General features: G+C 47.4%; 1 protein-coding gene across 1 annotated transcript in view; it reads left to right on the top strand.

Annotated features, from left to right (window-relative positions):
• Positions 1-15,762, top strand: part of bsnb (bassoon (presynaptic cytomatrix protein) b) — a 63,625-nt gene that overhangs the window by 7,266 nt on the left and 40,597 nt on the right. Inside the window, exon 3 of the mRNA XM_062461448.1 lies at positions 11,235-12,209. Coding sequence (XP_062317432.1) covers positions 11,235-12,209 — 975 coding nt within the window. The remainder of the gene's footprint in view (positions 1-11,234; positions 12,210-15,762) is intronic.

The following is a 15,762-nucleotide window of genomic DNA, read 5'->3' as shown; positions in this document are numbered from 1 at the left end:
CAGAGTTAGAGAGTGGTTTTGGTCGTGGATTGGAATAAGACATAGTGGTAAGGGTGGTTGGGTTTGTGCTTACAGACAGTATAAGGCCATTGCAAACGTGTTGATGTGTGTGTGTGTGTGTGTGTGTGAGAGTGTGTGTGTGTGTGTGTGTGTGAGAGTGTGTGTGTGTGTGAGAGAGTGTGTGTGTGTGTATGTACGGAGCTCCAGACCAGGCTCTCTCTACCTGGAGAGAGTGTGTGTGTGTGTGTGAGAGAGTGTGTGTGTGTGTGTGTACGGAGCTCCAGACCAGGCTCTCTCTACCTGGAGAGCCCCTGGGGCTTGCTGGACGCTGTCTGGGACTAAAATTGTGTGTATTACAGAGAGAGAGTGAGGGGAGGGGGGGGGGGAGGGGGCAAGGGGAGGAGGGGAGGGGGGGAGAAGTTGTAAAAGAGATATTGAAGGGAAGTGAAAGGGCCAAAGCACTGCAGAGTGCTGGAGAAAAAGACACAAGGAGGAGGGAGAGAGAGAGACTGGAGAAAAAGATGAACAGGATGTGTGTGTGTTTGTGTGAGTGAGTGTGTGTGGTGAGACAGAGACAGGTCTTTCAGTCAGAAGGCTAAAAACAGCTTTAAGTGACGATGGCAGGCTGGTTGTAGGTGGGTGAGTCAGGTGTTCCAATAATAACACACTCTGCTGCCATCTACAACCCATGGTTCCCTAGGAGAGAGAGAGAGAGAGGGAGAGAGCAAAGACAGAGAGAGGGAGGGCGGAAAAGAGAAGGAAGGAAAGAAAGAGCTGAAATGCAAGACAGAAAGAGAGAGACTGTAGAGAGGGACAGACATATGGATAGACAGATGGAGGAATAGAGAACAAGAAGATGATGTACAACGAAAGAGAGAAGGAGGGAGGGAGGAGGAGATGGAGAGACAGAGAGAAGGAGGGAGGGAGGATGGCAGGGAGGAGGAGATGGAGAGACAGAGAAAGGGATGATGAAAGATAGGATGGAGGAGAGACACGAGAGATATGGATGGAGGAGGGGAAAGAAGTGGATGAAAAGATGGATGGATGGCAGGATGGATGGCAGGATGGATGGGTGGATGGATGGATGGCAGGATGGGTGGATGGATGGATGGGTGGATGGGTGGGTGGATGGCAGGATGGGTGGGTGGATGGATGGGTGGATGGATGGCAGGATGGATGGGTGGATGGGTGGATGGCAGGATGGATGGGTGGGTGGGTGGGTGGGTGGATGGGTGGATGGGTGGATGGGTGGATGGGTGGATGGGTGGATGGATAAATGGATGGATGGGTGGATGGATGGAGAGATAAAAGTGACACACTCCAGAAGTTTCCACCCAACACACAGAAGGAGGATACTCTTTCTGATTGGCTCTCTATTTATAGATCCCCCCCCCCTTTCTCTCTCACATTCTCTCTTTCACTCTCTCTCCCTGCGATCTCCTGGAGAAAGAGAGACAGCAGAGAGACCGAGTGACTGTGGCTTGCCTCTTCTGCGATGGGCTCTGTAGTGTGTGCTATCTCTCCCTGGGCATCAGAAACACTCATGATATTAAAGCCCATTTCAATTGAACTGAATCCAATTGCGCCAAAGAATAGCCTGGAGACGAGACAAAACAAAGCAGAAAAACGAGAAACAGTCAGAGAGAGAGGGAGACACACCGAGAGAGAGAGAGACAGAGAGAGACAGTAAAAATGAGATTTGCGTGTGAGTCGATATAAAGTTAAATGACAGGGTGAAGCCATAGAGACATGTCTGAATTTAGAGTTTCACATGAGGGAATCCTACCAAAGGACGGCTATAATTAAATTAGAGCAAAAGTTAATAATTGATTAAACTGTCAAAATCAAGCGTGCTATCATGTGCTGATGGACTTAAAATGAAAACTGAATTAGCAGCCAACTAAAATGTACCACCAAGAAGAAGAAGCACTTGACAACTGAGATGAAATAATTGTATAAGCTATACTAAGCACACCCCGAGTATTTGACGGTATTACCATAGTATTTGATCCAGTTCTGATGCAAATACTTTGTAACATTGTGATTACAGTCCAATATCATTTTTATTTGTTACCTGACTGATTGTGTCCCAGATAACAGTTGTACTATTCCAGTGGCCAGTCATGCTAGACATGCTAGACATGCTATACATGCTAGACATGCTAGACATGCTAGACAAGCTAGACAGGCTAGACATGCTAGACATGCTATACATGCTAGACATGCTAGACATGCTAGACAGGTTAGACAGGTTAGACATGCTAGACATGCTAGACAAGCTAGACAGGCTAGACATGCTAGACATGCTAGACAAGCTAGACAGGCTAGACAGGTTATACATGCAATACATGGTAGACATGCTAGACATGCTAGACAAGCTAGACAGGCTAGACATGCTAGACAAGCTAGACATGCTAGACAAGCTAGACAGGCTAGACAGGCTAGACAGGCTAGACAGGCTAGACATGCTAGACATGCTAGACAGGTTAGACATGCAATACATGGTAGACATGCTATACATGCTATACATGCTAGACATGCTATACATGCTATACATGCTAGACAGGCTAGACAGGCTAGACAAGCTAGACATGCTAGACAGGCTAGACAGGCTAGACAAGCTAGACATGCTAGACAGGCTAGACAAGCTAGACATGCTAGACAGGCTAGACATGCTAGACATGCTAGACATGCTAGACAAGCTAGACATGCTAGACATTCTATACATGCTAGACATGCTAGACAAGCTAGACAGGCTAGACAGGCTAGACAAGCTAGACATGCTAGACAGGCTAGACAAGCTAGACATGCTAGACATGCTAGACAGGCTAGACATGCTAGACATGCTATACATGCTAGACATGCTATACATGCTATACATGCTAGACAGGCTAGACAGGCTAGACAAGCTAGACAGGCTAGACAGGCTAGACAGGCTAGACAGGCTAGACATGCTAGACAGGCTAGACAGGCTAGACATGCTAGACATGCTAGACATGCTAGACAAGCTTGAAGGCTGCCTGGCGAAAGTCTTCTGTATTGTCATGGTGATGGCCCCCCACCGTCCACGAGGCCCAGTTTGAAATAAACACAACGACCACCACACTCAGACCATGATACACAACTACAACCATACTACAATGATTCATGCGTTCTACCAGTGTTCCATGCTCGATGAAAACTGACAAAGCAAGGAGAAAATTAGATGGTAAATTCCTGCACCTTGAGCTCCATTTAGAGCAGAAGCTCAACTAGTTGGGAAGTATGAGCCTCTTCCTTCTCCTCTAACTGGGACAAGTGTCCAACTGAGAAACAACTTCGAATTTTGCATCTCTCAGAAAAGCAAGCTGCAGCGATCTTCTCCAGATCTGTCACCTTCCTCCAGTTGGCAGTGGGGACCTCTCAGAGCATCATAACCTCTCAGAGCATCATAACCTCTCAGAGCATTATAACCTCTCAGAGCATCATAACCTCTCAGAGCATCATAACCTCTCAGAGCATCATAACCTCTCAGAGCATCATAACCTCTCAGAACATCATAACCTCTCAGAGCATCATAACCTCTCAGAACATCATAACCTCTCAGAGCATCATCATAACCTTTCAGAGCATCATAACCTCTCAGAGCATCATAACCTCTCAGAGCATCATAACCTCTCAGAGCATCATAACCTCTCAGAGCATCATAACCTCTCAGAACATCATAACCTCTCAGAGCATCATAACCTCTCAGAACGTCATAACCTCTCAGAGCATCATAACCTCTCAGAACATCATAACCTGTCAGGACATCATAACCTCTCAGAACATCATAACCTCTCGGAACATCATAACCTCTCGGAACATCATAACCTCTCGGAACATCATAACCTCTCAGAACATCATAACCTCTCAGAGCATCATAACCTCTCAGAACATCATAACCTCTCAGAGCATCATAACCTCTCAGAACATCATAACCTCTCAGAGCATCATAACCTCTCACAACAGCATCATAACCTCTCAGAACAGCATCATAACCTCTCAGAGCATCATCATAACCTTTCAGAGCATCATAACCTCTCAGAACATCATCATAACCTCTCAGAACAGAATCATAACCTCTCAGAACAGCATCATAACCTTTCAGAGCATCATAACCTCTCAGAACATCATCATAACCTCTCAGAACAGCATCATAACCTCTCAGAGCATCATAACCTCTCAGAACATCATAACCTGTCAGAACATCATCATAACCTCTCAGAACAGCATCATAACCTCTCAGAACAGCATCATAACCTCTCAGAGCATCATAACCTCTCAGAACAGCATCATAACCTCTCAGAACAGCATCATAACCTCCCAGAGCATCATAACCTTTCAGAACATCATAACCTCTCAGAACAGCATCATAACCTCTCAGAACAGCATCATAACCTGTCAGAACATCATCATAACCTCCCAGAGCATCATAACCTCTCAGAACATCATAACCTTTCAGAACATCATAACCTCAGAGCATTATAACCCTGTCAGAGCATCATAACCTCTCAGAACATCATCATAACCTCTCAGAACATCACCATAACCTCTCAGAGCAAAATATCTTCTCAGTACATCATCAGAACCTCTCAGAACAGCATCAGAACCTCTCAGAACAGCATCATAACTTCTCAGAACATCAGAACATCTCAGAACATCATAACCTCTCAGAGCATCATAACCTCTCAGAGCATCATAACCTCTCAGAACATCATAACCTCTCAGAACATTATTACAACCTCTCAGAACATCATCATAACCTCTCAGATCAGCAGTGACAAGCACAGTCAGAGCTCTGACGGAGATATTCTCCTCCACTGCGGCAGGAAAAAACTCAGATCCTTTGATCCCCTGTCAAAACACTCCAAGATTTTACAGGATCACACATAGTCTGTTTATAGGTTGTTCATATACAACAGCTGATCCTGTGTCTGGAGTGTTCCTGGCTATCTCTGCTCCGGGTTGGAGCTGTGTAGAGGCTACTGATGAAGAAAGTGTTTTGTCCGTCTCTTCATAAACGGAGTGACTAAATTCAGTTGAGTTCTGGATTTTAATACGTATTTATCAATCTGCAGATTGGGAGAGAAAACCAGACCTCTGACAATAAACGACAACACAACACCAGGCTTAGGTCTCAATCATGTCTCTCTCCGTTGGAAAGCCAGAGGACCATCTTTTATAGGGCACAAGAATGTAAATATAGATAGTGACAGTCAGGCAGTAATGACGTTACAACAGTCTCAGAGAAAGAGATTCACTGCTCCCAACACATGACAACTCTCAGACTAGAGAGTTCATAGTTGGAGCTCTCCTTGTAGTCATGACAAGGAACGTTTAGCCAGTACTTTCTCCTGACCCTGAACATCTATTAACCTAACACATACAAACAATATACTCTTATTAATAGCAAGCTTACATGAGAACGTACTAACTAGTATCCAATGACTAGTTCTATTGATTAGTGAATAATGTAAGCACACAGGAAATCCCAATTTCTTCCACACTACTGTGCAGCAGGCTGGGGCTGGTGAGAGGGTTAGGTTCAGGTGGTGAGAGGGTCAGGGTTTGATTTGGGGTTGGGTTTATATTTAGAAACACACTATCTGTGTATGTGTTTCTGTGTGTTTTTGTCTGCTGGTGTGTGTGTTTCTGTGTATGTTCCTGTGGGTGTGTGTGTGTGTGTGTGTGTCTGTGTGTGTCAGCGTATGTGTGTGTCTGTGTGTGTTTCTGTGTGTGTTCCTGTGTGTGTGTGTGTTTCTGTGTGTGTGTTCCTGTGGGTCTGTGTGTGTCAGCGTGTGTGTCAGTGTGTGTTGGGGGTCTGTGTCTGTGTGTGTCAGTGTGTGTGTGTGTGTTGGGGGTCTGTGTGTGTCAGTGTGTGTGTGTGTTGGGGGTCTGTGTGTGTGTGTGTGTGTGTTTGGGGTGGGCACCTGCAGTGTTATTCCCTAAGGGCCCGTCTGTGTCTGTCAACTCGACAGCAAGCTGCATTCCAGTAATCAGCTCTCAGGTGGAGGATTCTGTGTAAGGCGTTCTGAGGCATCTTAATACCAGCATTCAGTAGCAAGCAGAAGCCTGCATGCTAAGAGAATGTGTGTTTGGGACAGACTGAGAGTGTGTGTTTGGGACAGACTGAGAGTGTGTGTGTGTGTGTAAGACGATCTGAACGTGTGTGTACTACAGAGGCTTGGGAGGGCTGTTTGATGTGTCTTGGCCCAGTTCTGTGTGCAGCGCCTTGATAAAGCGCTGCGCTGCAAATCTCTGTTTTCCCTTCAGCAGCTTCCTGGAGTGGCAGGGCGATACTGCTGTGGTCCACAGGGCAACTATCTGGGCGTACGTGTGTGTGTTTCCGTGTGTGTGTGTCCGTGTGTGTCCATGTTTGTGGTTATATGTGTGGTGTGTGTGTGTTTTATGTGTGTGTCAATATTTTTGGGATAATTGTGCATGAATGTGTGTGTGTGTGCACTGGTCCTTTAGTACTAGTCATTGTATAATGTAACTAGAGGGTACAATTTCTGGGGAAATTGTAGGGTGTGCTTGCTTGCGTCGGTTGCACAGGGGTCCGTTTTTGAATGACATTTTTACAACTGATATTTCTGTATATTTTATATAAAAATGCATACTTATTATGTATAAAGATTACATAGATTTAAAAGCATTTTTTGTGCTGCTCGTTTACAACTGAAAATACGAGTGAAGTGTAGAATTAAATATGATGTCTTCTCATTTCCCCTGCAAGAGGCAGCCTCATAGCTGAATCAAAACGAATAAATTTGGCAGACCGGTGTAAAAATTGACCTAATCTCTATGACTTAAACGTCCTTTTAAGTTTTCCCTTCTCGTGATATTTTCAGGCATTTAGCCTACTCATATTGCATTCATTCATGAATAAAGAACCCCCTTTGAAGATTATTCTACAACGTTACCGGCAGTAGAAGATGGAATCGTGATTCAAACAGTACCATCTGCTAACTGAAAATATGCCCCCAAAAACGTAAATAAGCTTGACATTAATTTAGTGGAAAATCGCTCATTCATAAAAAGCTCACTGGTAGCGATCAGTCAGTAACAACGCAAAATGCGATATAGCCCTGTGTGGAGAAGCTGCCCCGGTAAATTGTACTACTACAGTACAGTACTAGACTACTGCTGTGTTCGCCTTGGTAGCGATTGCGTTGGTTGAATTCGATTTAACGTTCCGTTGTACGGTTTAGGCTGAAATTAATTATTTTCATGAACAGATTGACAAAGTTTAGGCTGTGGCAATGAAGTTAAGGTTAGTAGTTAGATAGGCTATATTTTTTATTTAAGTAAGGAGAGTGCCGAACATGTTCTGTCGCCGTTTGACTTCCTAAACAGCTGTCTTGCGTAGGCTACAGCGTTGCAGTGAGCAACACTGGTTTGAAACCACAGGTAATGATAATTTCACCCACAAATCGTTTACTTGTAATGTAATGTCATAATAAATCCTACAACGAAAATGTATTTGTGAGGAATGTTTATTTTAACGATTGAAAACAGATGCATCATAGACCACTGTAGTATGTGTTGCCCGGGCAACAGAGGCTAATGTCATGATGCTAATACTTCAGTGACATAGTAGACTACTGTTTCCGAAAGTAGATGTACTTCCTTAATAAAATCAGCTTATATTGTACATTACACGTCACAATTGTGTGTCATATCACAAAGTAAAATTTGTAAATAGTTATCACCCTGGCCTCTTTGCTTGTGGCGTTTCTGCAGCTGCCTTGCAGTAAAGCAGTTAGCTTAGCTATCTCCCAGAAGTTAACGAGCTGCTAAACTAATGTTCTGCTAGAGGTAGTCACGCGAGTTTTCGTGACGTTAGTGACGTAAGTAGCGTCATTGACTGTGGCTAGCAAGTTAGCCACCGTTAGCTTCACTTTTCGCCACAAAAACTTAATTTCCACTTAAACCATGCAACGGAACGTAAATCCCAATAGAAGCAACTCAATGGCTACCAAGACGAAACTTTTGACACCTAGGTTGTGTATGTAGGCCAAATATTGACTGAGTTTTAAGGGGGCAAAAAGAAATACAAATAATAATAATAATATATATGTGAGAGAACAAAGGTTGTGCCCTTGCCGAAGGCAAAGCACACCCAATTATTATTATCTGTCTCAGTCAAGGAAACTCACGTACCAAACACATACCAAACACATGTACCAAACACAGGGCCTTTTGATTAACCAAGGCATCTGTTCTCTGTCCTTGGCATTGGGCATTTGCTATTGTGTGTCTGTTTTGTCCTTCTAATAATTTCTCACTCTCTCTCTCTCTGTCTCTGTCTCTTTCTCACTATCTCTGTCTCTCTGTTTCTCTCTGTGTCTCTCTCTCTGTCTCTTTCTCTCTCTCTATTTTTCTGTGTCTCTCTTGTTATGAGGCAATCATGAGGATCTTTATGAAATCTGATCTGGCTTGGGGAAAACCCCAGCACACAGGAGAACATCTCTCTCTTGATCTCTCTCTCTCTCTGCCTCGCTCATTCACACACACACACACACACACACACACACACACACACACACACACACACACACACACACACACATTTCAATTGTAGCCTAGACCCTAACCCTCCATCTTGTTGGTCCTCTCTTCTCTTCTTCCCTCCTTCTCTTCTTCTCTCTTTCTCTTCTTCAGTCCTTCTCTCTTTCCTCTCACCCCCCATCCCTGTTTCATCTCTATCAGTCTATGCACAAAACAAATGTAACTACTGTCGCCAGCGAACAGTGTTTGTACATGTGTGTGTGTGTGTGTGTGGACATGCACGTGTGTTTGTGTGAGCGTGCACGTGCGTGTGGCTTTAGCTGACGTCATGCTGATGGACCAGACCTGCTTCAGGCGTTTACCTCATGAATGTAGGTTTGCTTTCATCGACGTGAACTGACATCTGGAAAAGGAATGGTCCACTTTGGTGTCCAGAAGCAGGTCTGCGTGTTGTCAAATGTAAAACCTTGATCAGCAAGCAGAGACATAGTAGGATAGATGTGTTGTGGAGTCAGCTGTGAAATCACCTCAGAGCTGAAACAACACCTTGAAGAATAATGATTCCTATTAATGAATAATGATCAACAATTACTACCGTAGACTAGCGGGTGTGTGGGGGCGTGTACAGAAAACAGGAAAACAAGCCACATTCATTAGCCTGGGTCTCCTTTAACAAATGAGAAAGTTAATTAAGTATGGACACGCCTGAAGCAGTCAACCCCTTTAGACCATAAACGAGGGGCAGATCATCAGGTTATTTAAATACATATCATGTCCTCAGTGAAGGAGCTGGCCCACATCATGTTGAGTCTGTGTTTTTGTTTGTAATTTTTTATATTTGCAATTTGTGTGTGTGTGGTGTTTTTGACGTTAAGAAATTGGGTTTGAATGTGTGGATGTGTGTAACTGTGTATGTAAGGTATGTTTGCATGCAAGTCTGAAAAAGAACATCCTGGTTGCCTTCTCATCGGGATCACAGGCTTCCACGTATTCACCCATGCATTGATTCCCCTCACCACACACACACTAACACATGAACACACACCCACACACTGTCTAATGACATTAGGTGTCGTGTGTGGAGAGACAAGGTGTAACAGCCGCTGTCAGAGCACTGGACTGATACACCCTCTATCTGCCTCTCCCTGTCCAAAGAGAGAGGGGGGGGGGGTGTGAGGGAGAGGGAGAGGGGGGGAGTGTGAGAGGGGACAGAAGGTGGAGGTGACAGTGTTCATGGGGCAGTCAGGGAAGGTGGAGGTGACAATGTTCATGGGGCAGTCAGGGAAGGTGGAGGTGACAGTGTTCATGGGGCAGTCAGGGAAGATGGAGGTGACAGTGTTCATGGGGCAGTCAGGGAAGATGGAGGTGACAGTGTTCATGGGGCAGTCAGGGAAGATGGAGGTGACAGTGTTCATGGGGCAGTCAGGGAAGATGGAGGTGACAGTGTTCATGGGGCAGTCAGGGAAGATGGAGGTGACAGTGTTCATGGGGCAGTCAGGGAAGATGGAGGTGACAGTGTTCATGGGGCAGTCAGGGAAGGTGGAGGTGACAGTGTTCATGGGGCAGTCAGGGAAGGTGGAGGTGACAGTGTTCATGGGGCAGTCAGGGAAGGTGGAGGTGACAGTGTTCATGGGGCAGTCAGGGAAGGTGGAGGTGACAGTGTTCATGGGGCAGTCAGGGAAGGTGGAGGTGACAGTGTTCATGGGGCAGTCAGGGAAGGTGGAGGTGACAGTGTTCATGGGGCAGTCAGGGAAGGTGGAGGTGACAGTGTTCATGGGGCAGTCAGGGAAGGTGGAGGTGACAGTGTTCATGGGGCAGTCAGGGAAGGTGGAGGTGACAGTGTTCATGGGGCAGTCAGGGAAGATGGAGGGGTCTTTGGGAGGCACCGGCGGGAGATAAAACGAGGAGTGAAGAGTAAGACATGAGGCGTGATAATGTGCAAGGGAATGAAACATACAGGGATAGACAAGGATGGAAAAGGAGAGGGTGATAGAGGGTTTTAATCAGAGGTATCCATCTTGTTTTATTGATGCCCGAAGCTCAGTTCATCCTGAGCTGCAAATATAATCATTTATCAGACTCCCTGTTTACCAACAAGGTGTGCACATACACACTCTCTCATACACACATACCCATTCACAAACACCAACACGCATTCACACACATGAGCCCCTCCCCCACATTTCTCTAGTAAGTTGCTCTAATATGTGGTTTACCCTCCAGTTTTATTCCGAGGCGGAATAAAGGCGGAGGTGGAAGAAATTGGGATTTCCTGTGTGCTTACATTATTCACTAATCAATAGAACTAGTCATTGGATACTAGTTAGTACGTTATCATGTAAGCTTGCTATTAATAAAAGTATATTGTGTCTATGTGTCAGAGTTAATAGATGGCGACCACAAAGGGACACAAACCCTCAATCTTCTGATGTGTTCCAGGTCTCAATTTGTTTTTTGTGTCTCAGCAACCAGAAACACGCACTCCCTCTCTTCATGTTGTGGCGGACCTTTATTCCCTTGGTTGGCTCGCATGGCGCACGGATGTGCCCATACGAGCACATCCGTGTTCGTATGGGCACGGATGTGCTCCAGTTTTATTCCGAGGCAGGGAGTTTTGTGGAAGAAATTGGGATTTCCTGTGTGCTTACATGGCCGTCCTGGACCAGCTCTGACACCTCCTCTGGTTGTTGTGTCTTTCCCAGGTGCAGGAGTGGCTGTGTCTGAACTGCCAGATGCAGCGAGCCCTGGGGATGGACATGACCACGCCACGCTCCAAGAGCCAGCAGCAGATCCACTCTCCCTCCCACCAAGCCAAACCAGAGTCCCAGACGCAGGTCCCTTCCCCCCAGCCACAGCCCGAAACCCAGCCCCCGGCTCTGACACAGGCCCAGCCACCACCGGGCCCCGGCAGACAGACAGGAACCTCAGGTCCTGGGCAGGGCCAGGGAGCGGCTCAAGGCCAAGGGCAGCAGAGGGCTCCAGGGGGTCCAGGGGGCCTGGGGCCCGGCCTTGCCCGGCTTCCCCCAGGAGCGGTCCCCCTCCCGGGCATGGCCAAGGCCCCGTCCCAGCCTGACCTGTCCCGGGGCCCCGTCCAGCCGGCCCAGCAGCAGCGGCAGGACCAGACCCGCAGCGCTGGCAGCTCCCCCTCCCGCCACCCCCCTCCCCCGGAGCAGCCCTTCGGGAAGCTGTTTGGCTTTGGGGCCTCCCTCCTCAATCAGGCCAGCACGCTCATCTCAGACAGCCCCCTGCAGGCCCAGCAAGCCCAGCCCCAGGGCCCCCAGGGCCCCCAGCCCCAGGGCCCCCAGGCCCCCCAGCCCCAGGGCCCCCAGGCCCCCCAGCCCCAGGCCCCCAAACCTGCTCCCAAACCTGGGGGAGCTCCTCCAGGGCAGGGCCGAGGTGCGGGGAGACCCCCAGGGTCCTCGGGGCCCCAGGGAGGGCACCCTCAGGTGGGGCCTCCCCAGGCGGGGCACCCCCAGACGGGGCCTCCCCAGACGGGGCCTTCCCAGGGCCAGCATACCTGCCAGGACCCGTCAGGACCCAAGTCCAGCTGCCCGCTGTGTAAGACTGGCCTCAATGTGGGAGTCTCGTCTGAGCCGCCCAATTACAACACTTGCACACAGTGCCACACTCAGGTGTGCAACCTGTGTGGATTCAACCCTACTCCCCATCTCGTGGAGGTAAGGACTGGGATCAACTGTTTACAGTGTATGTGACTGTGTTCATGGTTTTATGAGACTGTGTGTGTGTGGAAGTTGGTACACTTTGTGTACTCTCTACATATGTAGTGTGTGTTATTGTCTGTGTGGGTGGGTGTTATTGGGTACACTATGTCTGTCTGTGGATGGATGCTACAAAAATGGGAAGTAATGAAGTACAAATACTTTGTTACTGTACTAGTATAAAAAGACAACTTTGTTACTTTCACCCCTTACATTTTTTTCTGTGTGTGTGCATGTGTACTTGCATGTGCGAGAGAGGGACACAAATATCTGTACTTTCTACTTATTACATTTTCAAGCCATGCTCGTTACTTTAGTCTAAATCTGTATTTGGTGGCATGATCGATATTATTTATGGTCATTCTGCGCTTTTTAAGATTTCCTGGCTATCACGCACAACAAACGTGAGCTATCTACAAAGCTACCATGGAGCAAGGCAGACTTGATGAGTGTATCTGCTCTGCTTTCATCTACTCAGTTTGGGCTTATTTGTTCTCCTCCTCTCTCCTTTCACTGTGTGAAAAAAAGCACAGTTTCAAAAGATTTAAAAAATCTTTGTGAAAATAAATTTGAAAATAAGTTTTGGAAGGTACATTTTTGTATTTTATTTTCTTCTTTTAAGAAAATTAAGAAAAACTTTTTGAAAGGTTGCAAAAAAAAAGAAAAAAAGAAGATTATACTAAAAGTTTTGAAAGCTTGAAAAAAAAAATATAAAAAAAAGTTCAGAAACGTTCTAAAACATTTTTGAAAAAGGTTTTGAAAGGCTGCAAAAATAAAAATAAAAAATATTTTTTATAAAAAAAGTTTAGAAAGGTTGAATTTTTGGGGGGATGAAAAACATAACATAGGTTTGCATCATTGATGAGTACTTGAGGAGGACTCTACTAAACTCTACTGTATTCTATTGTACTCTGCTCTCTGAGTAAAGTAACTCCGCTCTGTTTTAGGCTTCTCCTCTCCCCTCTCTTCCTGAGTGACTCACCTTGTCAGACTGCCCCCCCCTCCCCTCAATGGCCACTCTCAGTGATTGAAAGACAGATCCACCCAATTAGAAACCAATGTTACTTCCGCATTCATTCTGATTGGTCTGTGACTGTACCTATGGCCATTCTGCCTGGTATCTTCCACCTATAGTGATCTGAGGGTTGGCTCCGCCCCTTTCAACCGTAGTCAAACTTCGCCTCTTCTGTCTAATTAGGGATAAAGAAAAGCCTTAAAGAAAAGCGAGGATCGTTATGTTTTCAGCCGCAATCAAAAGGAGTTTAATTATGCAAATTGGGCCCAATTGAATGATGGGAGTAATAACCAGTTCGCAATAAAGAGTTTTTTTCCCTCGCGGTCGACAGCCTCCTCTTATTCTGAGGCATTCGGCTGTCACCGTGCAGACGGCAGACCTTCATAGATTGCCATGGCAACGCTGTGTACCCGTACCCGGTGTCTTCACGGCGCCTTCACGCCTGCCTGGAGGAGCTTGATGAGACAAGGAGACGCTTCAAGAAATGGCACCTGTGATGTTCCTACCTGGCGGGCAGACACACTGGTGGATCTCTCTCTGCCCCTCTCTGTCTCTCTCTGTCTCTCTCTGTCTCTGTCTGCCTCTCTCTGTCTCTCTCTGCCCCTCTCTGCCCCTCTCCGTCTCTCTCTGTCTCTCTCTGCCCCTCTCTGTCTCTCTCTGTCTCTCTCTGTCTCTCTCTGTCTCTCTCTGCCCCTCTCTGTCTCTCTCTGCCTCTCTCTGTCTCTCTCTGCCTCTCTGCCTCTCTCTGTCTCTCTCTGCCTCTCTCTGCCCCTCTCTGCCTCTCTCTGTCTCTCTCTGCCTCTCTCTTCCTCTCTCTGCCCCTCTCTGTCTCTGTCTGCCTCTCTCTGCCTCTCTCTGTCTCTGTCTGCCTCTCTCTGCCTCTCTCTGTCTCTCTCCCCCTCTCTCTCTGCCCTTCTCTGCCTCTCTCTGTCTCTCTCTGCCCCTCTCTCTCTGCCCCTCTCTCTCTGCCTCTCTCTGCCTCTCTCTGTCTCTCTCTGCCCCTCTCTGTCTCTCTCTGCCTCTCTCTGCCCCTCTCTGTCTCTCTCTGCCTCTCTCTGTCTCTCTCTGCCTCTCTCTGTCTCTCTCTGCCTCTCTCTGTCTCTCTCTGCCTCTCTCTGCCTCTCTCTGCCCCTCTCTGCCTCTCTCTGCCTCTCTCTGCCTCTCTCTGCCTCTCTCTGTCTGTCTCTGTCTCTGTCTGCCTCTCTCTGCCCTTCTCTGTCTCTGTCTGCCTCTCTCTGCCCTTCTCTGTCTCTGTCTGCCTCTCTGCCTCTCTCTGCCCCTCTCTGTCTATGTCTGCCTCTCTCTGCCTCTCTCTGCCCCTCTCTGTCTCTCTCTGCCTCTCTCTGTCTCTGTCTGCCTCTCTCTGCCCCTCTCTCTCTCTCTCTCTCTGTCTCTGTCTGTCTCTGTCTGCCCCTCTCTGCCTCTCTCTGCCCCTCTGTCTCTCTCTGCCTTTCTCTGTCTGTCTGTCTCTCTCTGCCCCTCTCTGTCTCTGTCTGCCTCTCTGCCTCTCTCTGCCCCTCTCTGTCTCTGTCTGCCTCTCTCTGCCCCTCTCTGTCTCTGTCTGCCTCTCTCTGCCTCTCTCTGCCCCTCTCTGCCTCTCTCTGCCCCTCTCTGTTTCTGTCTGCCTCTCTCTGTCCCTCTCTGTCTCTGTCTGCCTCTCTGTCTCTCTCTGTCTCTGTCTGCCTCTCTCTGCCTCTCTCTGTCTCTCTCTGTCTCTCTCTGCCCCTCTCTGTCTCTCTCTGCCTCTCTCTGCCCCTCTCTGTCTCTCTCTGTCTCTCTTTGCCTCTCTCTGCCTCTATCTGCCCCTCTCTGCCTCTCTCTGCCCCTCTCTGTCTCTCTCTGCCTCTATCTGCCTCTCTCTCTGCCTGGAGGCCTGGACACAAGCTACCGTCTCTTAGCCCAAAGAGGAGGGGTGAGGAGTGGTGAAGAGGGGGAGGCCTGACTGCGGGACAGACTTCCAGGGTTATTTGTAACTCGTGGGCAGGTGATGGTGTATCACTCCACCTGGCAGGATCTTCTTGATTGGACACTTTCAGTGTGCTTAGCAAACCTTTCTACCTTTCCTTTAAACAAGCACGGTGCTAGCTGGCCAAGGGCCACACGCAGAACTCTCACCCAACTACACAGCCTTCCAGCAGGATTTGACCTTTCAGTTTTCACACCTTTCTAAGGCATTGTGAAAGAGAGAGAGAGAGAGATGTCCCTGGCTGATTGCAGGCAATCAGCCATTTTTCACGTCATTCACCAATCATGAGTCAATGACGTGTTTTTGATGGACTTCTGTTGTCAAAGGTAGTGATTAGTAAATATGTCTGTTTGAGGACTGAGGAACAGCTTTTGAGGAGGATAGGAATTATTGAAATACAATGCCTTTCAGCCCATATCATCCATCCACAGTCAATAGGCTGTGCTGTACCGCAAATGAGCTTTCAGCAACCATTTTAATCTGTACATTTGCTGAGAGGAGGGAGAGAGGGAGGCTGTGTGTGTTGCCTC

This window comes from Osmerus eperlanus, chromosome 1 (genome assembly GCF_963692335.1).
Source record: "Osmerus eperlanus chromosome 1, fOsmEpe2.1, whole genome shotgun sequence".
Lineage (NCBI taxonomy): Eukaryota > Metazoa > Chordata > Actinopteri > Osmeriformes > Osmeridae > Osmerus > Osmerus eperlanus.
This window is presented reverse-complemented; position numbering and strand designations above follow the sequence as displayed.